The sequence below is a fragment of the Coturnix japonica genome, chromosome 11 (genome assembly GCF_001577835.2).
Source record: "Coturnix japonica isolate 7356 chromosome 11, Coturnix japonica 2.1, whole genome shotgun sequence".
NCBI lineage: Eukaryota > Metazoa > Chordata > Aves > Galliformes > Phasianidae > Coturnix > Coturnix japonica.
The window spans coordinates 1,712,129-1,736,979 of NC_029526.1; the positions used below are offsets into that span (position 1 = coordinate 1,712,129).

General features: G+C 53.1%; 5 protein-coding genes and 3 non-coding genes across 12 annotated transcripts in view; 3 read left to right on the top strand and 5 right to left on the bottom strand.

The window, feature by feature from the left end:
- RANBP10 (RAN binding protein 10) overlaps positions 1-2,298 on the top strand; it is a 42,864-nt gene extending 40,566 nt beyond the window's left edge. For all 4 annotated transcript variants that reach the window (XM_015873678.2, XM_015873676.2, XM_015873677.2 and 1 more), the window contains 2 exons: positions 133-244; positions 1,607-2,298. In XM_015873678.2, coding sequence (XP_015729164.1) covers positions 133-244; positions 1,607-1,737 — 243 coding nt within the window. In that variant the 3' untranslated portion in view covers positions 1,738-2,298. The remainder of the gene's footprint in view (positions 1-132; positions 245-1,606) is intronic.
- Positions 2,299-2,805: 507 nt separating this feature from the next.
- LOC107319127 lies at positions 2,806-7,138 on the bottom strand. The gene is made up of 3 exons (XM_015873762.2): positions 6,976-7,138; positions 6,823-6,883; positions 2,806-6,707 (listed from the first exon to the last, which is right to left on the bottom strand). Exons 1-3 carry the CDS (start codon positions 7,060-7,062, stop codon positions 5,989-5,991), a joined length of 867 nt encoding a protein of 288 aa, XP_015729248.1. The 5' UTR covers positions 7,063-7,138; the 3' UTR covers positions 2,806-5,988.
- Positions 5,349-5,420, bottom strand: TRNAH-GUG. The gene has a single exon. It is a non-coding gene; the product is annotated as a tRNA-His (tRNA).
- A 678-nt stretch (positions 7,139-7,816) lies between the features above and the next one.
- On the bottom strand, positions 7,817-12,279 carry LOC107319142 (C-C motif chemokine 17-like). The gene is made up of 3 exons (XM_015873784.2): positions 8,827-12,279; positions 8,426-8,537; positions 7,817-8,071 (listed from the first exon to the last, which is right to left on the bottom strand). Exons 1-3 carry the CDS (start codon positions 8,891-8,893, stop codon positions 7,969-7,971), a joined length of 282 nt encoding a protein of 93 aa, XP_015729270.1. The 5' UTR covers positions 8,894-12,279; the 3' UTR covers positions 7,817-7,968.
- A 103-nt stretch (positions 12,280-12,382) lies between these two features.
- CX3CL1 (C-X3-C motif chemokine ligand 1) lies at positions 12,383-18,487 on the bottom strand. Of its 2 annotated transcripts, none has more exons than XM_015873739.2 (3): positions 17,473-18,487; positions 15,026-15,146; positions 12,383-14,691 (listed from the first exon to the last, which is right to left on the bottom strand). In XM_015873739.2, exons 1-3 carry the CDS (start codon positions 17,537-17,539, stop codon positions 13,563-13,565), a joined length of 1,317 nt encoding a protein of 438 aa, XP_015729225.1. In that variant the 5' UTR covers positions 17,540-18,487; the 3' UTR covers positions 12,383-13,562. The 2 variants fall into 2 exon arrangements, with proteins under 2 accessions (XP_015729225.1, XP_015729226.1); XM_015873740.2 differs by lacking the exon at positions 17,473-18,487 and adding an exon at positions 16,575-17,324.
- Positions 18,488-21,902: 3,415 nt separating this feature from the next.
- On the top strand, positions 21,903-21,985 carry TRNAL-CAG. The gene has a single exon. It is a non-coding gene; the product is annotated as a tRNA-Leu (tRNA).
- A 123-nt stretch (positions 21,986-22,108) lies between these two features.
- TRNAL-CAG lies at positions 22,109-22,191 on the bottom strand. Its single transcript has one exon. It is a non-coding gene; the product is annotated as a tRNA-Leu (tRNA).
- Positions 22,192-22,287: 96 nt separating this feature from the next.
- PLLP (plasmolipin) lies at positions 22,288-24,549 on the top strand. The gene is made up of 4 exons (XM_015873776.2): positions 22,288-22,463; positions 23,143-23,316; positions 23,906-24,025; positions 24,124-24,549. The coding sequence occupies exons 1-4, from the start codon at positions 22,335-22,337 to the stop codon at positions 24,235-24,237; spliced, it is 537 nt and encodes a 178-aa protein (XP_015729262.1). The 5' UTR covers positions 22,288-22,334; the 3' UTR covers positions 24,238-24,549.
- Positions 24,550-24,851: the final 302 nt, after the last annotated feature.

Genomic DNA, 24,851 nt, shown 5'->3' on the forward strand with positions numbered 1-24,851 from the left:
CCATTTCTTTTCAGGAGGCAGGAACTGTCACATTGGTGATGGCAGGAGGTGCCCAGCACACAGACTGGGCAGCTTTCCTGTGTGTTTGCAGCCGTGTGTGACCTCACTGTATCTTTCTGTTCTCTCCCACAGGATGCATTTAGCTTGTTAGCTTACTCGGACCCTTGGAATTGCCCTGTTGGTCAACAGCTGGACCCAATCCAGAGGGAACCTGTGTGTGCTGCTCTTAATAGTGCTATTTTGGGTAAGACCTGGTTCCTGTGTGAGCACTATCCACTGGACATACCTACTCACAGGTGCTGTCCTGTGGCAGGCAAGCCTGTGAGAGTGAGGAGAAATTAGGATGTACATGTCCATAGCTTTTGCTTCTCCTTCTAATGCAGGGGAGGGCTGTAGCTGGGAGTGAAGCTGCAGAGGATGGGTGCTTCCAATCTGGCCTTTTTTTGGCTCCCTTCCTCGAGTCTTCCTCAGTGCTGCTTCTAAGAATTCTCCTTAGGACTTTCCGCCCCAGCTTACCAGAGAGCCAAGATTGGATGCATTTCCCTGCTGCATTTCTCTTCTTTCTTGTTCTGAACACACCTTTATCAGTTTACTGGCCTTAGCACGGCTGTTTTCCTTGCTGTTTGGGTTGACAGAGTTTTGACCTGGCACCATTCTGCTTTCTGATGGGAAATGCAGTTGCTCTGTTGCCACAGCTTGTAAATGCAGCAGGTTCCCACAGTGTTAGCTCTAAGTTAGAGGGGGCCATCAATTCCTCTTACATTTAAAGCCACACTGAACATGCAGTCTTAAGCGCAGGCAGGCTTTGTATTCCCTTTGAACATATGTCTCTGAATGTTTCCCATGGCGTGGTGTGCTTGGTGAAGCTCAGATACCTGGCTGTGTGGAGCCTGTGGTTGGAATCAGGGCTGGGTTACTGGTGAAGACCCGCTTGGAGTATTGGATTCAGGAGAGTCCCTTTCCTTGACAGTCAGCATGGCCAGGTGTGCATCAAGGGTCTCATTTCCAGCCACTGTTTGACCAGCAGTGCTTGGGGAGTCCAGATAAGGCTCTTATGGATGTCTCCAGAGAGAAATGAAAAGCGGTGTCTGGACATCCTCTGATGCACATCTTAACTGCAGCAGCTGAGGATTCCCTCTTGCAGACCTGGCAAAAATGGCACTGAAAAAAAGTGGTGACCAGTGAGTGAGTTTGTCTACATTGTGGGCTACTGCTTAGATTCCCATAAGGAGGAGGGGGAGCAGTTGCCTCCCCCTTAGGGCTAATTTCTCCCACCTCTCTTTATTCTCCCATGCTCTGATCTCTCACGCTTTGAGGGTTTTCTGGCAGACACAGAGGCAGAAGGAGCAACGCTGCCGTTTTTTTGCCATGGACATCTTTGAGAAAGCAGCACTTTCTAAAAGGCCCCGTTGAGTCATGTCCCTGTGGGTGGGCAGGTCTGTGGGGTATGCCCAGGAGCAGCAGTGCAGAGCCAGCGTAACTCAGGGGTTCTTTCCTTCCAGAGCCAGGGATGCTCAGCCTGGTGCCCAGGAGGGACCTGCAGGTGAGCTGGCCTGTGGTGGCCATGGTGCCTCTTGTAAACAGATTTCTCCTTTTGCCCCCACAGAGTCTCAGAACCTGCCAAAGCAGCCCCCACTGATGCTTGCCCTGGGCCAGGCCTCGGAGTGTTTGCGACTTATGGCTCGTGTGGGCTTGGGCTCCTGTTCCTTTGCCAGAGTAGACGACTATTTGCACTAGCCACCAGAGCAAGATGGAGCTGACATCGTCGAGTGCTGCCCTTCACCCTCCGTTGCTGCCACTACAACGCCACCTCGTCTGTAGCCCGAGCTCCCACCAACACCCCCTCTAGCACACACACACTGCCTGTGAAAGGATCTGTTCCCTCACCACCATGTGGCCATTCCTGACCCAGGAGTGACTGGCAGACCTGACCCGTCTCCCCGCCACCGCTGCGACTCCGGCGGCACTCAGTATTTCGCTGGTTATTCTAATGTAGCGCCTTCCAACGTAGGGATTTCTCTTTGTTTTGATTTGAGTTGTTTCTCATGGATCCACCAGTATTTTAATCTGGAGAGTTTTGCTGAGCTGGTTTCTGCTGATACACGGAGGAAGCTCGTGAAGTCGGTGACACCTTGTTCTTTTCTTCCCTCCTTCCTCCCTCCGTGCACACACAACATCATCCGTGCTGGTTACCTGAACTCTTCTCGCAGTGGCAGTTCAGAGGGATTATTATTATATATTTTTTTTTAATTTTATTTGAATCCTGTTTATTAAAAAGGTCTCTTCCACCTCCACAAAGTCACTGATGTATTTATTGCCCAGAGATTCAGGGCCAGCCGTGCACTTCTCACATCCCCACAGTGAGGTGTGTCCTGTCCTATGCTAACCATGGCAATTGGATTTGGAGGAGCTCGGTCTTTCCTGTCTCTGTGAGTAGGAGAAGTAGAAGATTTGGCATTGCCTGTGTCAGTGGCCACACAGTAGAAACATCCCAGCCCCTGAGAAATGGGCAAATATGGCAGCTAGAGGGACAGGGCTAAGCAATCACCTGCTGTACTGATGGGAGCAGGTGGTGATAAGGAAGAGCTGTGGATGCTGCCTAGTCGGGCTGTTGGTTTTTGTGCTACATCACCAAATCCCTGTTTTTCTCCACATGGAAGGGCTCTGCCACTAAGACTCTATACAATAGTATTTAATGAATGATCACTGCTCTGTTCTGTTGTTTTGAGGTGACTGATTTGAAGTGTGCTCATCCTTGCAGGGTACAAATGCTCAGATTGCAGGTTAGGATCAGTGCTATCTTTCTACCCATTTAGAAAGGAATGGCAATGTTTCTTTGAGGACTAAGAACGTGATTTTAGTTCCAGGTCCAAAAGTGGCCAACAAGGATCTGTGGGTGAGTAACCTGCAGGTAAGACAGACATGGCAATGTGTCACTGCTGCAGTTTGGGGACTCCTAGTGCTTCTAAGGCTTTGGTATTCAAACCATCTGTTTCTAAGTGCATTTTGAACTGATGTACCATGTGAGAAAGAACGTTGGTGTCAGAACTCTGCCTGTGAGGTGAGAGCTCTGAGAGTTCGCTGCATTTGCAGATGTGATTTGGATTCATCCCCATCCCTGGAGGTGCCCAAGGCCATGGGTGGGCTCTGGGCAGCCTGAGCTGGTGGGGCATCCAGCACAGGGCAGGGTTGGGGGCTGGGTAGGCTTTAAAAGGTCCCTTTCAACCCAACTGTGTACCATGATTTGCTGCTGGAGTTTGAAATAAAGGCAGAGCAGGGGACCAAGTGTTCCCTTGGGGCACTGGTGGCTCACCCCATTTGGATTCCTGTGCTGTTGGCCATCGTTTGGCTCATTGCTGCCTGGCTGCAGTCAGACCATCTTTGTCTCCTTCTGAGTTTTCTGTTCCTTCTTTTTAGGGCAGTTTTTAGTTCCTTTTAGCCAAACCTCTGTCATGGATCACCCTTGGGCTCCCCGTGAAGCCGTCACCTGATGGTGACAGGGCCAGGTCGCCTCCTGCCACCAATGTTGTACATCACGCAGCCCATAGCCTGGTTTTACGTGTAAAAGTCTCCTGGGCATTGTATTCTTGTGGTTGTTCCTTCGTGCTTTGCATTTTGGAGCCTTTTACGGTATCAGTGAGAGTTGATTGGGTTGCTGCAGTCATTTTAAAAAGGGAATCTATCACACCATCTGTCACACGGTCTCATTAAGGCATCGTTTCCATTCTTGAGCTTCGTTTCTGAGACTCCCTTGAACAACTGCCAACAATCAGAGCTGGTTTAAGCAGCTGTGGGGGGTGAATTTACCATCTCTCTCCATGAGCATCAGGCACAGGAGACGACGCTCTCCTTAAAGCACACCTTGTTGGGTTGCTGTGGTGCTGCTGTGCTTTGATACCAGTCTTAAAACCCAGGTAACACCACATTGCAGAGGGTGTGTTGGTGGGGCATAGGCAGGTCTGGGGAGGAGAAGGGAGCAGCTGAGAGCCTCCTCCAAAGGCAGCATCACCTGCTCCCCATTGCCCATCCCTGGGTTTGGAGAACACCATCCCCCTGGCTCCAGGAGCTCCTTTTTATCTCCCGAAAGGTGGGATTTGGACTCAGAAACATTCTTTGAGTCCATGCAAACCTGTGTTTGCATGCTGAGCTCCCCTTTGGGCATCCCGGGACTGCTCTAACACTCTGCGTGGGGTTTTGGCCCCTTCCTCTATGAGCACCAACGGGGTGGATTTGAGGACAGTAAGGATGTGTAAGAAAACGTTCAGCACAGAAACATGGTCACTCTTTCAAAGGACATCGCATTGGTGAACGCTTCCATTGGGATGCTCCCATGCTGTGGCTCTCCAGCCAGGACCCAGCAGTGCCAGGCACAGTGAACTTATAACTCAGGTATGAACTGCTCGGCTGGAGATGGGGAAACAAGGGCCCGACGTTGGAGGGTTTCCTCCTCTGTGGCATGTCAGCTCCGTGGACGTCACATGCATTGTGCACATTGGTTCAGTATCAGCGTAGTATTTGTGAATTAAGTTATCTGATGCTTCGCATGAAAACTTGAAATAAAAAACCACAACAAAACAAGGGGGGGAGGGGGATTTTAACTGAGAAAAGCCTATGAGAATATACTGGAAATATGGCAAAGAAATCAACGTTCCGCTGTATATTGACAGAATTATTTTTATTAAAATACACATCCATGTGCAAGCGCTCGTGTGGAGCTTTGTGCTTTGTGAACCCTGTGCATGGTGAGCTCTGTGTCTGCAGGAGCTTCTGGTTGGCCCCGGGGTGATAGAAACAGCCACACAACAGCCCAGGTTGGAGGGACCAACTCTGAATGCTGACACATGGGGGGGGGGTGCTGGATCCTGCAACCACATCACAGGGTGTGCTGCAGCTCCTATGGGGACACTGGGGTCGTGGCAGCTGGGGAGATGAGTCTGGGTCTGATCCCAGGTCAGGAGGGGCACGGACTGAAGGCAGCACAACAGCACCCAGCTTCCACACTGAGATCTACAGCTGGGGCTGGGGTCAGTGTGAACTGGGGCACCCGTGTGGGGTGGCAATGAGAGGGAGTGTGGGAGGGGGTGAGGAGGGGCAGGGCTTCTCAGAGAAGCAGAGAACAGCAGTTCCTTGAACTTAGGTCTGCACAGATTCTCTGGAAGAAGAAAGGAGAAGAAAAATCAAATGTGCTGATGATGCTGTTTTGGGAGAGGTGGTCCAGAGCCATCGAGGCCATCAGCTCCCAGCACAGCTTTAAGGTCATTTCTATCTCTTCGTGGAGCCTCGCTGCAGCTCCCTCCCCTTCATCTGCAATGCATGCTCTGTGCACAGCCCCGTGTCTGCAAAAGCATTGCTGTGACTCGGATTCGAACCGAGGTTGCTGCGGCCACAACGCAGAGTACTGACCACTATACGATCACAGCTGCACGCTGCAAGGCATTGCAAAGCATGGAGCAGAGGGAGGAGAGAGCTGCTGGGATGGCTGTGGGGAAGGAGCACTAAAGGAGAATGCAGGTACATCCATCAATTCTCATCCATTAGGATCACAAAAGCATAAAGAAATATTCCACTGGTTTTATGTTGTTGTTAATGTTATTTGTTTGTTAGATTTCAAACAAAGTAAGTCTTGCTAATGATCTATGCTAACACTATAATCTGTAGCTGTCCTAATGCAATTCCCGTTCATTCAGTGCATCCCAGGCAAGTCAAAAGCTTGGACATCACACCTTATTGGGGCTATAGGAACCACATGCATGGACTCCTGAGATCCCTTTAATCTCTCTGTTCTTAGCCCTCCCAGAATCACTCAGGGTGCTCCTCATCTTTGCAGATACGATGGGTGTCCGTGATCCCTCTGATTCCTTTCCCTGCTGCTTCCCTGTGGTGCTGCAGGGGAAGGAGGTGCAGAGAGACAGGGATCCCTGGACTTGGACTGTGGGCCACAGCCTGTGCGCCGGGCTCCATCTCCTGGGTGATCTCCTTCCTTTTCATTCAGTCATCCCCGCGGATGGCAAAGCTGTGTCCACGGCGATGGCGACGGTGCTGAACACCCGCTGCAGTGTGGGCCGTGTTGGTCCAGGTGCTAAACTTCTGGGCCTGTCGGTTGGTCTGCAGGGCTGCCCTGCTGCTGTCCTGCCCCCGCACGGCTCGCTGGGATGGCTGCTCCCTGCCATGGTGCTCCTTGCAGCGCTGCAGCTTCGCGGTGCGGATGTGGAGCTCCAGCATCTCCCGCTGCTCCTCGGGCAGGAAGCTGCTCTCCCGCCTGGGGATGTACACAGGCACAGGTCGGCTGCGTGCCGTCGAGGTGAGCGAGCAGGAGAGCACTTCCATGGAGCACAGCACCAGCCCAGGGAGGCACTTCAGCTTTATCTGGAGGGATTTCCTGGCAGTGTGGAACTCCATCTTATTGCGCACCTCCTTCTCCAGCTGCAGCTTGGAGTCAGAGACAGGCACTGCAATGTCCTTGCAGCTCCCATCCCTGGCTCCGTCCCCACATGCGCCCATTGGTGCGGTCAAAGGAAAGCACGCTGGCAGTCCTGAGACCTCCCTGCCTGTGCTGGGAGAGGCTGGGGGCAGAGCTCGTGTCCTCCACATGTGTTCGGAGGAAGGGACTCCTGCGTCTGGTGTCAGAAGGTCCTTGCTGAAGGTGCTGGTGGGGTTTGGGCTCCCGCTGGTGGGACATATGGGGCCATGTGCCCATCTCTCACCACCTGCAAAACCAGGAGGAGGTCTCAGCTGTGGCCATGGAGGGGCTCAGCTCTGCCGGGCCTCAAGGCCGGGCACTGACAGCCATGGGGTGCTGGGGTTCTTCTACAGGGCACTTACTCAGCTCAGACTCTGACATACGTCTCCGCCATCTCCACCATCGCCGTCTCTGTTGGTCATCCTGCGGGAACAGAAGCACAGCATGGTGACTCAGCTGGGACCAGCGACTGGTGGGCCCAGCCCCAACACCCCCAGCCCTGAGGGGTCACGTACCTGTTGGCGTCGGGCAGTGATGCACTTGTAGATCAAGAACAGAAGCATCAGAATGCAGAGATCCACAAAGTAGTGGCTGACAGGCATCGCAAAGCGCTGGGGACAGCTGCACTGGGGGAGGAGGGCTGCAGTGCTGGGATGCTGCAGTGAGGTCACAGTCCCCAGGTGGGGCTGCTTCGTGAAGTCACTGCTGATGGCAGGGCTGGTCCCTGCTGCCCCTCACAGCACCTCTGCTTTTCACTGCTGCTCTGGATGTGATCCAGCCCTTGGCCATAAAATGGGCTCCTCAGGAGTGCTGTCTGTGCACAGCTTGATGACTGCAGAACCACTGCTGCAGATCCACTATCGAATCATGGCTGCACACTGGGAGGCCTCACACATGCCCAGGTAGAGGTAGGTGAGCACACCAGCTGCAGCCGCCACACCATCCCCTCCCCAGCATGGAACTGGCTACCTTGCCCTGTCCTTTTATGTGGGTGGCAGCTTCAGCTGGGCCTGGATGCTCCTGCAATGTGGAAGGGACTCTGATGCTGCTTTGTAAAGCTCTGCAGAAGTTGGGATGGCAGCCAGGGTCTGAGGCTGCTGCAAAGGACCGTGTGCTGGGGATGTGGTGCTGGGGAACAGGATGGCATGATGAGACTGTAATACAGCAAGGGCCAGCCAGGGCTACTTGATGCAATGGGTGTGCTCAGAGCCTCTCAGTCCGCTGCACTCCCTCCCTGCCCAGCCCCCATGAGACCCACAAGGCTACAGGAGTCAATGGACGAAGCTCCGAAGGAAGAGCATGGACTGAGAGAGAAAAGGACACCATCCATCTTTAGTGTATGAAATAAAGCTTTATTTTGGAGCTGCGTCCTGCAGGTGGGGGCAGGGCTGGCAGGGCTGCAGCACCTGGGGATGTGGATCTGTCAGCATAGGGGTCCTCCGCAGGAGGCTGAGTGTAAATCTTCCCATCAGGAAGCTGCGATCCTCAACTTGTGTGTCCGCTGTGCATCACTCAGCTTGAGGCTCCTTTTTCTGAAGATTCTTAACTGCTCTTTTCACCCAAAGTGCGTTTGGTTTTGCACAGATCTTCTTCCCTTTCTTTGTCTCAAACCTGCCAAAATGAAAGGTGAAGGTTGATGGGAAACAGCCTAGCGGTCCTGTCAGTGCTGTCCTGTGTCCTCTTCCTCTCCTCCCTTCTCTGCACACCTTTTCTCTTTGGCACTACAGCAGGCACATGGTGCCCTATGAGCAGGCTGTCCTGCAGCCTCTAGAACTTGTGCAGATCCTTTGGGAGCCTCTCTAGACTCATGGCTTCAAAGCCTTGCGCCATAGAAGTGACCAGAGAGTCACTCTGCACTGCAGACTGCCACTCTGCCACCAGCCGTCTTTGGATGAAGGCCATGCCAATCCATCACCAGATGAGACAGATGACAGCACCGGCGGTAGGGAAATTGCCAGGACTTACACAATTGCTTCTAGAAGGCAGTCATTGGAAGTCTCATAGAAACTCTTCAACACTTCAACCCGGAGAGCACCTTTTACATATTCGTAACAGCATTCCGAAGGTGCATATGGGGCTGGGGAAGAGAGAGAGAGACTGAGATCACAGGCTTTGGAGAGGAGCCTTTCAGACCTATCTCCATAAGAAGGCACACAGCATCCCCCAAATCCTGCAGCTACTGCCTTAAGGAGCGCTGGGTGAGCTCCTGCAGCAGGATGGTGCCCCACCAGCCCCATGCTGAAGCCAGCCAGCCCAGGGTATCCCATCCCAACCAGAAGCCTTCGGGGTTGCCCCATCCCTGCTGGGCTTCTCCATCCTCCCCACCGGGACATCCCCAGCCCTGAGCAGGGCTCTGTCAGCCTCACCTGTGGAGCTGGGCTGGGAGATGCTGAGGAGCAGCAGGAGCAGCAGGAGTGGCTTTGTGCTGAGCATCACAGCTGGATGTGGGCTTTTCCTTAATGCAGTGCTGCTGTGCCTCTCCTAAGGAGCTCTGTTAGCTCAGCAAGGAGCCGCTGCAATTTATCCTCTTCAGCACCTCCCCATTCTAGCTCTTTTCCGACGAATTTCTAGTGAAAGCCCTGTGTGTTTTCTTAGAGCCAGGGGATTTACGTGTCACGTGGCAGCTCTCAGGCTGCAGACAGAGATGATCCCTAGAAAGAAAGGACAAACAGGCTCGGGTCACTTCTCTGTAAGTTGAGTCTGGCCTGTGGGAAAGCCACAAAGCCAATAGGGAAGTGAAATCCTCCTCTACAGAAGCACAGAGCAAAGGCCTTCAAAAGGCACCGAGAGTGATTTTGTGGTGACAAGAAAGGCAATGCTGTGCTTTACACAAAGTCATTTCTTGACTTGAGAGCTGAGAAAGTGTTAAGGAGAAAATGTGAATCGACTGGAGTCCCTTCCACCAGGAGAGCAGCATCCATCTGTGGCTCAAAGGCTCTGGGATGTCACACACTGCCAAACATTGCCCCACATTCTATGGAGAGGGACGCATCGTTTTGGACATAAAAAATCCCCCCTCCATAATGCAACAGTGCAAGGACACCTTCATTTATTATGGGGTCCTTTTCGCTCTTCAACCTGGGGGCAGGTGAACTCTTCCCTTGTAGAGGGGTCTCCGCTGCTCAGTCTGCATCCCATAGCCACAAGCAGAGGTCAGAGCAATGCAGGAGCAGCCTGCATTGTGCTCCTTCCAGCTGCCTGACCCCAAAGGAAGCTCATGGCAAGAGGTGCCATCAACAACTGTGTCACTGGGACCTAATGGATGAACCTGCCACTCTATCAGTGCAGGGATTTGGGGCTCAATGTTTGCCTTTCTGGTGTCCTTTAGGGCCAGAACCTAACAGCAGATTGGAGTTGGTCTCATCCTGCCATGGCCAGCAGATGCAGAGCAGGGCACACTGAACAGCTGAACCTATATGTAACGGTGCTGTTCCTCCTGGCTTGTGTTCAACCCAGTGACTCAACATCTCCACGGGCTGCAATGAGTTCCCCATGCTAATGATCCCCAAAAGCATCTTTCCATCCTCCCATTGGCTTTGTGAATCCTCCCTTCCCTTCTCAGCCATTACCCCATCTCTGATGTGCCCGAGCAAGAAGGAAACATTTGGGGGACTGGTAGGTATGACTTTGCTGCAAGCCTGTGGCGTGTCTCAACCTGGGATGGAGCTTTCACAGCCAGAAGTGCAAGGGAGGACTGCAGGCACAGGGACACCCACACAGGGCTCTGGATGGAGCAGACCTAAGGAAGTAAGTAAAACAAAGCAGGATCTGTGCTTCCTCTTCCTTGGGTTTTCAACTCAGCCCTGTCACAGACAAACAATGCACAACTCCCTGGAGGTGCCTTGATGTTTATTCTTTAGGTGGGTTTTCTTTTGGAAGGAAAAGGTTGGTGTGCAGTCATGAACTGAGGGATGCTGGAAAGTCCCACAGCTGGCTAAAGTTCCCTTTCCTTTGAGCAGGCAAAGAAGAATTTGCTTGATTACATGAAAAATGAACAGCATTATCCTAATTTGGTACTATGGACCATGATTTAGTGGGCAATCTGGGTGGTGAGCATTGGACTAGATCTTGGACGTCTTTTCCAACCATGGTGAGTCCATGATTCTGCAAAAGGAGGAAGAAAGGAGCTGGGGGACACCTCAGGTACGAGGTTTGCCAGCACCTGTATCACCGTGGGGAAGGATTTGGGCATAACAGGCCACATTCTTGGGAATGGGGGGTCTCAGCAGCCCAGCACAGCTGGGAGCAGCCATGCAATTGTCGCATGCTCTGCAGCCCCAGTGCTGTTTTCAGTCATGACAGCTCTTAGAGGCTGGAAAGTTTTAAAGGAGGAAAGAAAGGTTCCCTCCCAAAGCCTGCTTCCTATGGCTGGACACTGGGGACCACCGAGTGCTGAAAGCTGGGGATCCACCAAAGCACATCCTGTGCAGAAAGTCCTGCGTGGAGCCATAAGGCTGCAGGAAGGACGTGTCCAGGAGCCTTTTCCCAGAGGATCATCTGAGCAACTTGCCGACACCAGCTCTTCCCTGTAACCCAGAAGCCAGGAAGTCACCTCAGCCAGGCAGGAAAATAAACAGGTGATGACAGTTCTCTCCAACTGGGGCAGAAGAGTGACAGAGCTGGAGGAAGGACGTGCCCACAGGGGTCCCTTCCACAGCCCCTATGATTCTATGACTGTATGAATACCCTCCAGGTTAACAAAGAGTGGACCTGGGGTGTGAGGAGGAGCTGCTGCTCCCAATGGATAGAATCTATGCTTAAGTGTATGGTGGAAACAGTGTTTGGTGAGGACTTCAGCCTCCTTTGCAACCCTGACCTTTTTTAAATTCCTGGAGCTGGAACAGCAGTGGAGAACTGGCATGTCCTTGGTGCCTTCTTTACTGTAAGGCTGTCCTTAACCAACAGCATGGCTGGGTTCACAGCATCCGAAAGGAGAAGTGACTGCAGCTGAAGGGTGGTGGGGCTGCAAAGACTGAAACACAGAGAGAGGTGAAAGACCTCAGAAGGGAACATGCCCCACTCTACTAACCCAGCATTAGTGAAGGGGTGGTAGGTTGGTTTGAGCAGAGGCTGCCCTACGCAAGCACAGGCTGATGTAATATGTCACAGAAAAACCACAACACCAAGCAGGGACAGGGCTGACATTTCATAAGTCATGGTCCACATCACAGCACAGTCTGTGACTTCATAGGTGAGGTGATGTCCCACTGGGTCTGAGCACAGCAGAGAGTGAGGTGACAGCCCTAAATACAGCAAAGTGAAGAATTAGTCCAGGATTCATTTGAGGAGGGATGGAGCAGCACGGTCATGGGTCCAGAGACAGCCTCAACACCAAGAGATCCATCCATCCATCCATCCATGCAGAAGATAAGCTATCTACAGCAAACAGGGTCAGAGTGAAAATACAACACCCAAATCAGGGACTGAAGACACAACCCTGGTCTTAAATGGGCCTCCTGATGGTCAGAGTGTGGGGTTGGAGTCTGTCCACTGATCAAACTGGTCAGGGTGAGTATGGCCAACACGTACCTTCAAGGGCTGCCACTGTGCTGCCTGATGGATGCTGCGGGGAGGTGAAGGAATGGAACCATCCCAATGCTGCCTTGTGGCTCCATGCACTCAGTCACCAGACTGTGCAAGCCACATCCACTCAGTGCATGGGAAGTGATTTATCACCATCTGCCTACGAACTCACTCATTTATGCAGCCTCCCCTTTGTCTAATAACAGAAGAGGAAAAAAAGCATCCTTTCTACAGAGCTCCTTACCCTCCAAATGACCTTTCAGACCTGGTGATTCATAGGGGAAGTTCTGGAGGATGTCCCCCCACGCGCCGCTGCTGGCGGTGCAGCAGTGTGGGGCAGGATGCAGGAGCAGCCCTGGCCTGGGGGACATCATAGTCAGCCCTGCTCTGAACCTCCTGAGGTTTTTAACATTAAGAACTTTATTATCGTTACTACTACAAAAATACAATACAAATCTTATTCACATACCTTCAGACTCAATACACAGATCAGAGCTGACAGCAGTCACTGCACAATAGAACATAAGGACCCTCCTGGAGCCTGTCCCCCACCAGCAGGGCTCCCACCTGCCCATGGGTTGGGATCTGCCCCTGTCACAGGTGAAATCCTGCCCAAGGACAGTGTGCCAGCACTGTGCCCTGGGCAAGGAGCAGGGATGGGATGAGCACAGCTGGTCTGGGAGGAGGAAGGCTATGGCAAAGCATAGATCCATTTGCTGTAGTGCCTGGGCCTGCATGGGGCGCTGCTCACACGCACAGCCAAGCCCAGCAAGACAACAGACACAGTGCAATGTTTTCCAGTGTTCCCAGCATTACACACACTGTGGTGCCCCACCAGCAAGGCCAGCAGGTGATGTGCATAGTAGAAGTTAAATGAGGGCTTTCAGGAGCTGGCCATGGATAAAAGATAAAGCTCACACACAGCAACGTCTAGATGTGTGAAAATAAACAATTTAGCTTTAAAAAAACCTGCTTTGGTGCTATAACAGCACTTGCATTGCTTGCTGCTATATACAGGTATATACATATAATGTCTGAAGGCTGGATGAGCTCTGCTGGTTCTAGCTGTTAAATGCCCAATTAAATGGAGTGTTTAACCAGCCCAAGGAGAGGCAGCATCAAGTTTAGGTCCGACAGAGCAGCGAACTGAAGTGCCAAAAAAGAAGCAACTGGAAGTTTCTAAGTGCAGACTGTGCTTTGGTGTTGGTTTTGCTCACAGTGGCAGAGCCCAAGTCCAGCAGAGGGGGTGAGTGGGTGGGCACGAAGCTTCTCAACTGGGTGATGTTGAAATGTGGGAAAATCCCCAACGTTTCTTCTGCCCACTGCTTGGCACCAGCCCCAGCACAGCAACATCCTTTCTACAGAACAGTGCCAGAGAAAGGAACAGCCCGTCTGTTCCTAAAACGTTGCCATTGGCCGATGAGAACTTAGGCTTTATATGTATTTTTTGGATGCTCTCAGTCCAAAGTTCTCAGCTTTCTTAGGAACTGCTCTGCACTGCTCACCAGGCCAGCAGACAGAGCTTTCCTGCAGCAGCATACACATGTTCTAGGCCAAAAACATCCCTGCCATGCAGCATTCAGATCACTTCCATCCGATAGACGTTGTCTTGGTGTCCCTCTTTCAGGTAGAGCAAACCTTCCACCATTTCTCTTGTTGTTGTTTCTGGTCTGATTCTGAATTTAGTGTATAGCCATACAGCTGCCACACCACAAGCAATCAGCCCACCCGCCAGGGCAACAGGGAGGACAAAGTGCATTTGGGACCCTGACAAGGAGCTGAGCGCAGGTGAGTCACTTGGGCTTCTTGTAGCCTGTGGTCTGGCTTGGCCTGAGAACATCTGACTGGTGAAAACTAATGTATCTGGAGGGCCTTGTTTTCCCAGGGGCAATAAATGATCAGATGTCCCAGTACCAAATGCAGAGGAACTGAAATTTTTGCTGACATGGACGTAAAGACCTTTGTCTACGGCAGCTGTGGGGTTTTGAGTAAGAGCTGGAGCAGCCTCTGGTGTGGATGGGACCATGCTGACCTCTGTGCTCTTTAGGGTGGAGGGGAGAGCTGAACTAAAACTCTTTGAAGTAGTGCCTGATGTGCTGCCTCTTGTACTGACTGGGCCCAGGGGGTCGTTCGTATGAAGACCAGGATGGTCCAGTCCTTTGGGAATGGATGCAGGCTCCGAGTCTGAGGTAGAAGTTGTGCCTTGGACATCACCAGCACCATCTGTAGTATGTCCTACAGGTTCTTCTTGGCCATCAGAACCATGCACAGGAGCTGTGGGGTATGGGATGGATTGGCCAAGGGCCATGCCCACTGCGTCAGCTGTTGAGTGCACAGATGTTAAGGACTCTCTGTTTGCTTCTGAAATGACTCCAGAGTGCATAGCAGCTCCCGATGTCACAGGAGATGCAGGGAAGTGCGTGGTGTTCTGCATGGCTGGGGTGGGTTTGCTGGTCTCCTCTGTGCTGGCAGCAGGAACGGGTGCTCTCTCTGAAGCTGCAGAGGCTGGAGGTGGACTTGGTACTTGGAGAGCAGTTTGCTTGTGGAAGACGCCAGGCTCTTCGGGTACCGCTGCTGCAGGGGAAGTGTCAGGCTGTGGAAGTGGGGATGCTGCCGGGGCCTTTTCCTGGTCCAGTTTCTTCATGACCTTCTTCACCCAGTTCTCACTTGGATTTGCACAAATTTCTCTGAGCTTCTTCGTAGTTAATCTGAAAGGAACATAAAAAGAGCTCACTCACTAGGTAAGGGTGAGAGCGCCTTAGGTTATCAGGGTGGTACAGAAAGCATTGGGGCAGGAATGCTGAGCAGCACTGACTCTCTTGAGCCCATTCCATCAGGCTGCTTATTGTTCATTACTAGGGAGTTCAGGTGCCTCAGATCTCACCTGAATCAGCAAAAGCTGAACATGACTCAGAGGTGAAAGGCTTTTAATCACAGTCACCAGCAGCTCCTTGCTCTCAAGCGAGGATTCCTGATGGCAGTGTTTATATTTACTCAGCTGGGGAGGGAATACATTGAGGAACCCAGACAGAGGATGCTTACATGATGGCTTTCTTGGAGCACTGGGGTTCAGTCCAACGGTAGCTCTTGATCTGCTTCTCGTCTATGGCACGGTGGAAAGAGCCACACCACTTTGAACACTTCAGAGGTGCTTTGGGTTGCCCTGAAATAAAACATTCGGCATGTTAAACGTTGGCTTTTTATTAGGCACATTAAACATTTCCTCTCAAGGGAAAAGAAATCTGAAGCTTCCAGTCCCTGATTAAATGAGACATATTGATCCCATAAGAGCCATGATTGATTGGTCATATGATACCTAGAAAAAGAAAGAAGAAGGAAGGAAGGGAGGGAAGGGAAGCAAGGGAAGCAAGGGAAGCAAGGGAGCACTATCTACGATGAGGCTCTTGGAACACCATTGCAGCTTGTTCAGGGTTGGGAGCCAGTGGGACCTTTCCCCTTTGGTGAAGTGATAAACGCACATTTGGTGCACCAGAAGATTCATTTCTCCACCCTGCAATGACCTGCTCTATCACTAAGAGGCTCTCAGCACAGGTCAGAGGGCAGTTCTTATTGTCCTGTTCTTATCTGGATTACTCACATCTCATTCCACTGTGGGGTTTCCCCTCCTAACAAGCATCCTGCAGCTCTGAATGCTGCTGTAAAGAAAAGCTGCAGAGAAAGAGCACTTTGACAAAGCTACGTTGCTCCCCCAGCCTTTATCTGCGTGGGGATACGGTCCCAGCAGCCCAGCTTCAAAGCCACAGCACTTTCACCAAACATCTGCTCTCTGTTTCCAAAGGAAAACACAGTTTTCATTTGGCCAAGTGTAAAAACATCCTCCCCTTGTCCGACATAGGGGTGAAGGCAGCCCCAGCACTGGGGAGAACGCAGCCATGCCAAGAACAGGCGCCTGCCAAGCGAGTGGATGTTGCACAACGCAACGAGATGTTTCTGCTCTCATGGGGGAACCAGGCTTAGAAACAGAGATCCTGATTTATCCCAACGCCCTGCACAGATCGGAGCTGGGGTTTGGTTCAGCTCACACGCTCTGCAAAACATCATCTGTTGATTCCTAATGGATTTGGTGAACTTGGTGAAGTTCAGTTGGGAATGACACCAGCACTGAGTGTGAGAAGCAGCACAGCTCCAGGAACGGCTCCAGCTCTTCTGGTTACAAAGAAATCACAAGCAAACACTCCTTTTGTCCTTCTGTAGGAGCACGTTTTAACCTCTACGTCTCCGCAGTGCTAAAGCAAAGCCCTCTGTTCAGCCTCTAACATCTTCTGCGGCACCTTAAGGTCAAGAATACCTGCACACTAAGCACACAGGATTTACTGCATTCCCAGTTAGGTCTCATTACCCACAGCACATGCTGCTGCTGGCTTCTCCTTTCAGAGCTCCATTTAATGAATCATGAAGGTTGAAAAAGACCACTCAGCTCTCTAAGCCTGACCCCATCTCTACCATGTCCCCTGCCCAGTCTCCTCATTGCCACATCCCCACGGCTCTAGGACTCCTCCAGGGATGGAGACTCCCACACCCCACAAGGGCCTGATCCATCCCCATTTTCTGATGGCTTTCCACTTCTGACCTGGGTCAGCCTTGCCTGAAGGGGTGAGGAGAGGATGGAGCTCCACACCCAGCTGCTCTCCTGGCTGTCCTTGTTCCTCCCATCTGATGGCAGCCTCAGTAAGGGCTCTGCCCTTTCTTTGTTCATCCCTTTGACCTGGGCAAAGTCGAAGTTTTGCTGGCGCTGCCAACAAGCCTCCAGGCAATCCTCCCTGCTCTGTTTGTTCAGCAATCACTGCTCTGCACGTAGACAACTCACAATGAGACCAACCCAGCAAAAGCTCTGCCCATCTCCCCTCAGTCCTCCAACATCCCACTGCACACTGAGATCTTCACATGGCCAACAGGAGAGCTTCCAACCTGTGTAAGGATGACCACACACCTGTGAGCATCCCAAAGGCCAATGCAGGCAGACAGATGGACTGCCAGACTCCCATCCTCAGGCAGGATGCTGCCCCCAATGGCACATCCCTGGGCTCTGCACTGCTCTCTATTGCAGACCATCAGAGAGCCCCCATGTTCCCCCAGCCACCCTCAGAAATGACAATAGCCATCAGCGGGGCCACAAGGGCTTCCTTGCAGTGAGGCCAAATGCTTCCCCAACAGCTTCCTACCCAGCCTGTTCCTGCCACAGGATTTCCCAAGCCAAGGAAGGAATGAGGTCCCTTGGTGTCTGTAACCTGATCCAGCGCTGACTTCCCGGCTGTGTACAACCCTTTGGCCCCATCCTTTAACATCCAGTTCCCCAGTCCCCTGTGTAAAGTCATAATTCCTCACGTGGAGCCACAGATCCCTCTGCAAAGCCACAGACCCCTGCATGAAACCACAGACCCCTGCATGAAACCACAGACCCCTTTATGAAGCCACAGTCCCCTTCCAGCTCTCGTGGGAAGCCCAAGGCTTGGACCCAGAGCTCTCACCTGCAGCCATAGCAGCCAGGCACAAGACCCTCAGTGCAAACAGGACCTGGAGAGAAGCAGCCCTCATGTTCTGGTGGTTGGCAGCAGGAGGGGTACGCGGAGAAGGACGATGGGTGATGAGTTTCACTCCTGGCTGCCTACAGCATCCTCTGCAGCGACGCGGCTGCAGCAGCTCATTCCAGGAGCACGAAGTCCTGACTCCAGCTGCTATTTAGCTCCTCCACATACACATGTGACGACAGGCAGGAGGCGGAGGAAGGGCCAGGCAGGGAAGGAATAATGCTCGTGCTGTGGAATGGGACAGCAGCTGGAATTCCCCGATGAGGTGACGGCTTTTTCCAGCTCCTTGGCAATGGCTCAAGGTGCAAAAGCTGTCCGCTCTCCATGTGGCTCTCACCCACTGCCCATAGGTTTGCAGAGCTCTCTCCAACCCCAACCGGCAGCTCCGATACATGTAAATCTCACTTTGTTCACTCTGAAAGCAAAAGCAGCCCTTCCTTTTCTGCAGCAGCATCGGCTCTTGGGCCAAAAATCGCGGTGTTTGCTAATAGCTTTCACAATGCATCAGCTAATCTGATGACCCAGACTGGCCTCCTGGGAGACCGGAGCAGAAAGGCAGTGCCTCCCCAAGGACTGTTTCCTCCAGGGCTCACTGACCACTGTGTGCTTGTCCATACAGCCCAAAGCTTTGGTAGAGGACAAGCTATCAGCCACTGGGATCTTGCTGATGGTCTGGGGGCTTCCCAGCCCAGGTCATGCCAGCGCTGTGCTCACATCCTGCACCTTTGCTTTCTCTTTCGTATCAAATCCCAGATGAACACGGAAGTTTTTTTCCTCCTGCCAACTCGCACAGCTGAGAAATGAAGATAAGATTAGGATTGAGACGGTGTGGCTGTGCTTGTTCCAAAGTCCTTCCCAGTGATTTCTCAGGGCTAATGGAGATCTGAGCTCCCCCGCTGTGGGAAATTCCAATCATTTCAGATAAGGATTTGATCCCAGAACAGAGTAAAACCCCTCAAAGTTTCCATAAAAAGAATAGTTAAAACTTTTGGCGAGAAATTCCAGCCTCCAAAATTAGCCTTGTTTATACCGGACGTATGTCGAGGTGACGTGCATTCAGTTAAGGCTGCAGCTGATCTGTTTTGATGCAGGCAGAGCAGGGCATGCCCCGTTTGCCAGGTTCCTGCTCTAGGCCTGTTTTCTCAGCCTTACTGGAACCTTTATTCCAGGAAATGGCATTGCCTGGGGCTGCTTCTGCTGCACAGGTATTGCCCTCAGTGCTGGGGAAAGCCAAGCAGAGCCTACAGGAGCTGCTGGAGCCCAGCAGGTATTTCTATGGGAACTATTGACAAACAACAGGCTTTGTCCTGATCTGCTGGTTAACGGTCTCAGGGTGATTTTAGTTATGATGGAAATGGCCTGTCCAAGTTTGATTGCCTTCACTTGTTTTAGTTTTGCTTTGAAACAGAGGAATAACCACATGCATCAGTACAGGTTAGGGGGTGATGAAGGACCTGGTGGCCAGCAGGGTGCCTTTATGGTCAAGAAAGCCAATGGTACCACCTGGGGTGCATCAAGAAATGAGCGAGCAGCAGGACAAGGAAGAGCCTTGTTCTTTTGTTCTTTGTTCTTTATGACCACAAAGGAGGATGAAGAAAGGAGAACCAGATCCCAAGCTCATGCGGGACGCAGCACTGACGTGATGGCCCCCGGCACAGCTGATAGCAGCCTTCTGCAAACAGGATCAGAAGGCACAAGCTGGGGCCAGCACCACAGGTCTGTGTTGCATAAGGCTACACAAAGCAGCAAGCTGGAGCACCCAAAGGTGTTGTCAGCTTGGGTCACTGCCAGGGCCCTTCATCTTGGAGGAGGAGGAAGGTCCTTAATCTGATCTGAAATGCAGCCAAGGAAAAGCCACAAACACTTGTGTGCATGTGCTGCTGAGTGCAGACAGGGTGGTGCACAGTGCCCCAGTGCTCCTCACCCACTGCAGTTTAGCCTCAGTTGTTCACAAGCACAATGCTGGAGCTGTGTGTAGGCCTGAGGCTCTCAGCAGCCAATGGAAGATATGAGTCATGCAGGGGATTTACCACCAACACACAAAGCACTGCAACCCTACAAAAGCGACAGGCAAAACAATATGCAAAGAAAACAAGAGCTGCATCCAAAACAAACAGGAAACGATGGAAGAATGTCATCCTTCTCCTTCAGGCTGGGCCCTGTTGCAAATCCAGGCTCGTTGGCTGGGTCCTATTAGAAATCCAGGCTCCTTGGCTATTCCTGCTACTGCCCGCTGCTCTCATGGGTTTCTTTTCCTGGAAATCACATGCAATAGGAGAAGAGTGAAGCCAGGGAACCTGAAAGGCTGTAAGTAACCTGGGAAAGAGCCCAGTGCTGAGCAAGTGATGATTCCCATCCATCCAGGAGCTCCCAGCACCTCCAGAGCAGCTCTTCCAGGTTGAACCAGAGCAGGGAGGCCCAACAGCTCTGGTAGCAGTTATTTACAGCATCCTTTGCAGTTTGTGGTGCCACGTTCCCCATCTATGCCCTAGAAGGTTGCAGGAGAGCAGAACAGAGCTTCTGGGGGGATTCTTCATGCTGCAGAGGAGGCAGCCCAAAGGGAGGCACTGAGCCAGGGGTGAGGAGAGTCCCCAGTCCTCCACCAGAAAGCAATAGAGAAGATGTTTTTCCTTAGCAAAACAGGCTTGCTACCACTGCAATGCCCTGTCATACAACTATAGAATCATTAAGGTCAGAAAAGACCTCTAGGATCATTGAGTCTAACCATGAACCCATCCTCTATGCTCACTAATGATGTTGGTTTGTGCAGGGATATTTTAAGGTCCTCTTCCCTGCATAAACAGCAGCCCTCTGTGCTGTGTTGCCCAGCCACGTTTCACGAGCACTTTGTGCTTTAAGGAGCCCACTGTAGTCCTCAATCTGGAGATGCCACAGTGGTTTTCCTGCTATCACAGCACTGGGAGGTGTTGTGGTCCCGGGGTGCTCCAGGACTGACCCCACCACCTCCCAACTCCTGGCCAAGGCAACTCAGGGAACAAACGGCTCCTTAGGGCCCAAAGCTTCTCACTGTGGAGATACCCCCACCCAGATGTAGAGCTCTTAATCCATTACTGTAATACTTGAGAGCTCCATCCAGGAAGTGCTCAGCACTGCAAAGCCGACTTGTCTCACATTAAAGGAAGCAGCAGGAAATGGGGAACAGCTGTCTGGGACTGTCTGTGCTCAGCATCATTGCACAGCAGCTCCTCTTTGGGAAGTATCGACCGCGGCGGGGGCTGGGTTTGATTTGTAAGGAATTGCTTTACTTAGAAAAAGGCAGCTGTTAAAAGTAGCAGAGAACACCAAAGAAGCCTTCGCTTCTCCGAACACAGCGACTTCCTCCTTCCTTGTGTCCAGTTCTGGAGAGCAGCACAGCGGGCAAAGTGCTGATGCTGCTTTTTACCCGCAGCCACCACCAAAGCAAAGGGAGCTGGGAGCCACCTCCTCACACACTCAGAACAGAGGAGCCCCTTGTCCCCAGCAGAGCGATGCATGAAGCTGTTCCCTGCTGCAGGAGATAAGGAAAGCTCTTCTGATGCGGTGTGTCTCGATGGCACAGGTGAAAACAAAAGGCTGCTTTTCTAGCGAGGGAAGGGACGCCGCGACTCAGTTAGGACTCGTCTGAGCAGATCAGGGCTTGGCTCACTGAGAAGAGCCCCGATGTCGCAATGGTTCACTGTAGCTGCAGGCCACAAAGGCAGCGTTTCTACAGAGCTGGCACAAAGGAAGTGTCAGATTAATCTCCTGAACAGCTGCCGGTGGCAGCCCAGGAGCTGCTGCACATCACAGCAGAGCCAGGACTGCCCCATGCACAGCAGAGCGGCTGTGGGGCAGCACAGGGGGGTCTCATCTCCTCGGAAAAGGGTCCTGTAAGGTGGGACACGGTGGGGATCAGGACAACACCACGCTGTGCTTGTTTCACCTGCATGGGAGACGTGTGGGCTCTCCACGTGGTGACCTCCTGCTGCTCCAGCCAACTTGTTGCTGCCAGTCCAAGATCGGAGATGCCCGGAACACTTTCCATTGCCTTCTCGGAAGGTTCCCCGCTTCCCTTCACTCTCCTTAGGGCAGCAATTCAGGTTTCCACTGACTGACGTGCTCCCCCATCAGCTCGCTCAGAGCACTGCGGGCTGCCTGGGAGCACACTATGGACAAACCGCGTGTAACCATCGCACCCTCCTGGCACAAAAGCTCCTCAGCCCCTTATCAGCTGTGACGGGTGATTGATTATCAGCTGTGACAGATGATTATCAGCAGTGACAGATGATTATCAGCTGTGGCGGCTGATCGCGGTGTATCAGCGCGGTGCGATGGGCGCTGCCTGGCAGAGCCGCGTTGTGTATCACGTTGTAAGCGTGGTGCGTATCGCTGTCAGGATGGCCGAGCGGTCTAAGGCGCTGCGTTCAGGTCGCAGTCTCCCCTGGAGGCGTGGGTTCGAATCCCACTTCTGACAAGTCTCATCGTTTTGCGCTGCGCGCTGTTTTTTTTGTTCCTCTCTTTGTTTCATTGCGCGCTTTTTGCGCCCCCCGCGCAGCTAAAAGAACGATCGGGAGCTGCGCGGCGCAAAACGTAACGCTGTCAGAAGTGGGATTCGAACCCACGCCTCCAGGGGAGACTGCGACCTGAACGCAGCGCCTTAGACCGCTCGGCCATCCTGACCCGCCGGCCGAGCCGCCGCCATTCGCTTCCTTACGGTACCGACACGACGCGGCGCCGCCCCGACGGGGCGGTTCGGGCTGCGGGGGGAGCTGCCCCGGGGCCGCCCCGCCGGCTGCGCTGACAGCGGCCCGAGCCCGGCGCTCATGGCGGGGCTGCCCGGAGCCGCGGGGACACGGAGCGGATCCCCGGGAGCCGCCGCCGCTCCGCCCCCCCCGCGCCTCGACGAAGCGTTCCTGTGCTCCCCGCTCGGGGGGCTGATGGGGGCCCAGGCCGTGAGTAGCGGGGTGAAGGGGAGCGGGACGCTGGTGGGGGACGCTGCCATGCGAGGCTGGGACACGGGGAGGGCAGCGCAAAGGGCGGCCGAGGAAAGGGATGGAGCTCCACAACGCTCCTCTCCAGGGGCTCCTGCTCTAATTCCTCCCGCTGCCGCAGCACAGCGGGGCTTTCCCTATCCCCGTTTCTCCCAAACGAGGGTTAAAAATAGATGCAAAAGAAAAGATGGCATTGTCCGGACTGAAACAACAGCAGCTGAGCAGCAGGAACATGTGTGCGGCAGGACAAAGGCCGCTGTGTCCCCCTGCACGACAGTGAGGGACGCAGACATCACAGCTCCTCTGCTCTTGGCTGAGCTCATGGGAGAGCCGTGGGTGCAGCCCCAGCGGCGCCGGGGTGAGGATGGGGTTGGTGAGAGCTCCCCGGAGATGTGGGGCTGCTGGAGCACATCCAGGGGAGGGGCACAACAATGACCCAAGGGATGGAGCTCCTACTCTCTAAGGACAGGCTGAGAGCTGGGGTTGTGCAGCCTGGGGAGGACAAGGCTCTGGGGAGTCTCTCAATAGCTAAAAGGGGGGGCATGGACTCTTTTATCAGGGTCTGTTGTGATGGGAACAAAGGAAAAGGGTTTCAGGCTACAAGAGGGGAGATTGAGACTTCCCCCTGTCCATCCTGCAGGTGCTCGGCCTCCTGGTGTGGGCTCTGATTGCTGACACCACCTACCACCTCCACGCAGCGTATGGCTGGGTGCTGTTTGTGTCCATCTTCCTCTGGGTAATGACGGTCGTGCTCTTTGTGATGTACCTCCTGCAGCTCCCCATGAAGCTCTACATGGTCCCCTGGTCACTCCTGGTACGTACGCTGGGTTTGCTCCCAGGGTGAGGGGCAGGGCCTCTTTCCTCTGGTTCTCCTAGGAAAAGAGGAGAAATATGGGGTCAGTCCACCCAGGTGACTACAGAGCCAGAAGCCCATCTCCACCACTGTGCATCAGTGGCACCAGGTGGCACCGTGCTGTGATGCCAAGGGGGAAACCTCCACATAGCCCAGCTCCCATACCCAAATATGTGAGCATGTGCCTTTGGGGCTCCCCAGTAATTGAACCTTGAGAATGAGCAACAACTGATGAGAAAAGAGCTCTCAGATCCCCCAGTCCAACCCCAACCCACCCCCACTGTGCCCACTGATTTCAGTGCCTCATCTCCACATTGCTTGACCACCTCCAGGGATGGTGTCTCCCCACTCCCCTGGTCCATCAGCTTCCTGCTGCTCCTTGTCTCTGCCCACGTTGGAGTGCACTCAGAGCTGGGGAACACCCTGAGCTGACTGAGGCTGCTGTTCAAGTCCTTCTCTTTTGGAAGAGCCCTACACAACTGCCCCAGGTGGGGGCTGCTGGGTGCAAAGCACAGCCCCGATCTGCTCACCTCCTCTCTGCCCTCTGCAGCTGATGATCTTCAATGCAGTGGCGACAGTTCTGTACATCGCCGCCTTCGTCACCAGCTCAGTAGCCGTGCGTCCCACCTCGTGGCGCCAGTGGGATTACAACAGGAGAGCTGCCGCCTCCGTAAGTACGGGCGGACGGGCTGTGGCCGAGCGGGGCTGCGTGCTCACACACACACACACACACACACACACACACACACCGCTCTGCTCCTCTTCCAGTTCTTCGCCGGCCTCGTGATGCTCACTTATGGGGCGACCACCTTCTTCAGCTTCCGTGCATGGAAAGGACTGGGCGGCAGCGCAGCCCGCAGCCAGGCGGACAGCAGGGCCTGAGGCCTCGGGCAGCGGCGCTGTCCGTGGTGCTGCAGCCCCGCCGAGGCCGAAGCTCCCGGTGGCGCTACACGGTGCGCAGGGTCCGGCTGTTCCGTGGAGCAGTTGTACCGAGTGGGCTCACCCCACTGGGCACCATCAGAACTAACACTCACTAAACCCAGCCCACGTGGCTGCCTGTGGTCACGCAGGGATGTGGTGTAAATAACTGCAATTAACTCGTGTCAGCCAACATAGAAGCTGAAGCTGTTATCACACTGATCTTAAAGACAAAGCCCAGTTTTATGCTTTAAATAAACACCTTCCTAAATCCAACACTCTTGTCTGTCTGCTCCACCCCATCAACAGATCCTGCTTCTGTTCTCTGGCGATGGGCATTTGCCACAACTGATGCCCAGGAACTGAGCTCAACACCTTCCTTCACATCCTTCTGGTACCAGTTAATAAGTCTGTTCCGCCTGGTTTTCATTTATTTACAGTCAGCTGCTCTGTAAGTTTATCACACATGCTGTTAGTGTGGGTAAAGTTACATACAGCACAACTTGTGTCCAGAGATGGGTGCAAGAAATTTAAGTACATCAATGAAAGGTGTGAATTTCAAAGGGACAGCACAAACT

Bases quoted from the DNA above. Each gene is read 5' to 3' on its own strand.
- LOC107319127 (XM_015873762.2), bottom strand. From the start codon at position 7,062: ATGCCTGTCAGCCACTACTTTGTGGATCTCTGCATTCTGATGCTTCTG. The intron at 6,884-6,975 runs GTACGTGACCCC...CTGTTCCCGCAG, and splicing joins TCACTGCCCGACGCCAACAG to GATGACCAACAGAGACGGCG. The intron at 6,708-6,822 runs GTAAGTGCCCTG...CTGGTTTTGCAG, and splicing joins TATGTCAGAGTCTGAGCTGA to GTGGTGAGAGATGGGCACAT.
- LOC107319142 (XM_015873784.2), bottom strand. From the start codon at position 8,893: ATGCTCAGCACAAAGCCACTCCTGCTGCTCCTGCTGCTCCTCAGCATC. The intron at 8,538-8,826 runs GTGAGGCTGACA...TCTCTTCCCCAG, and splicing joins CTCCCAGCCCAGCTCCACAG to CCCCATATGCACCTTCGGAA. The intron at 8,072-8,425 runs GTAAGTCCTGGC...TCATTTTGGCAG, and splicing joins TGCCTTCTAGAAGCAATTGT to GTTTGAGACAAAGAAAGGGA.
- CX3CL1 (XM_015873739.2), bottom strand. From the start codon at position 17,539: ATGAGGGCTGCTTCTCTCCAGGTCCTGTTTGCACTGAGGGTCTTGTGC. The intron at 15,147-17,472 runs GTGAGAGCTCTG...GTTTTATTTCAG, and splicing joins CCTGGCTGCTATGGCTGCAG to GGCAACCCAAAGCACCTCTG. The intron at 14,692-15,025 runs GTAAGCATCCTC...TGTTCCTTTCAG, and splicing joins TGCTCCAAGAAAGCCATCAT to ATTAACTACGAAGAAGCTCA.
- PLLP (XM_015873776.2), top strand. From the start codon at position 22,335: ATGGCGGGGCTGCCCGGAGCCGCGGGGACACGGAGCGGATCCCCGGGA. The intron at 23,317-23,905 runs GTACGTACGCTG...TGCCCTCTGCAG, and splicing joins TGGTCCCCTGGTCACTCCTG to CTGATGATCTTCAATGCAGT. The intron at 24,026-24,123 runs GTAAGTACGGGC...CTCCTCTTCCAG, and splicing joins ACAGGAGAGCTGCCGCCTCC to TTCTTCGCCGGCCTCGTGAT.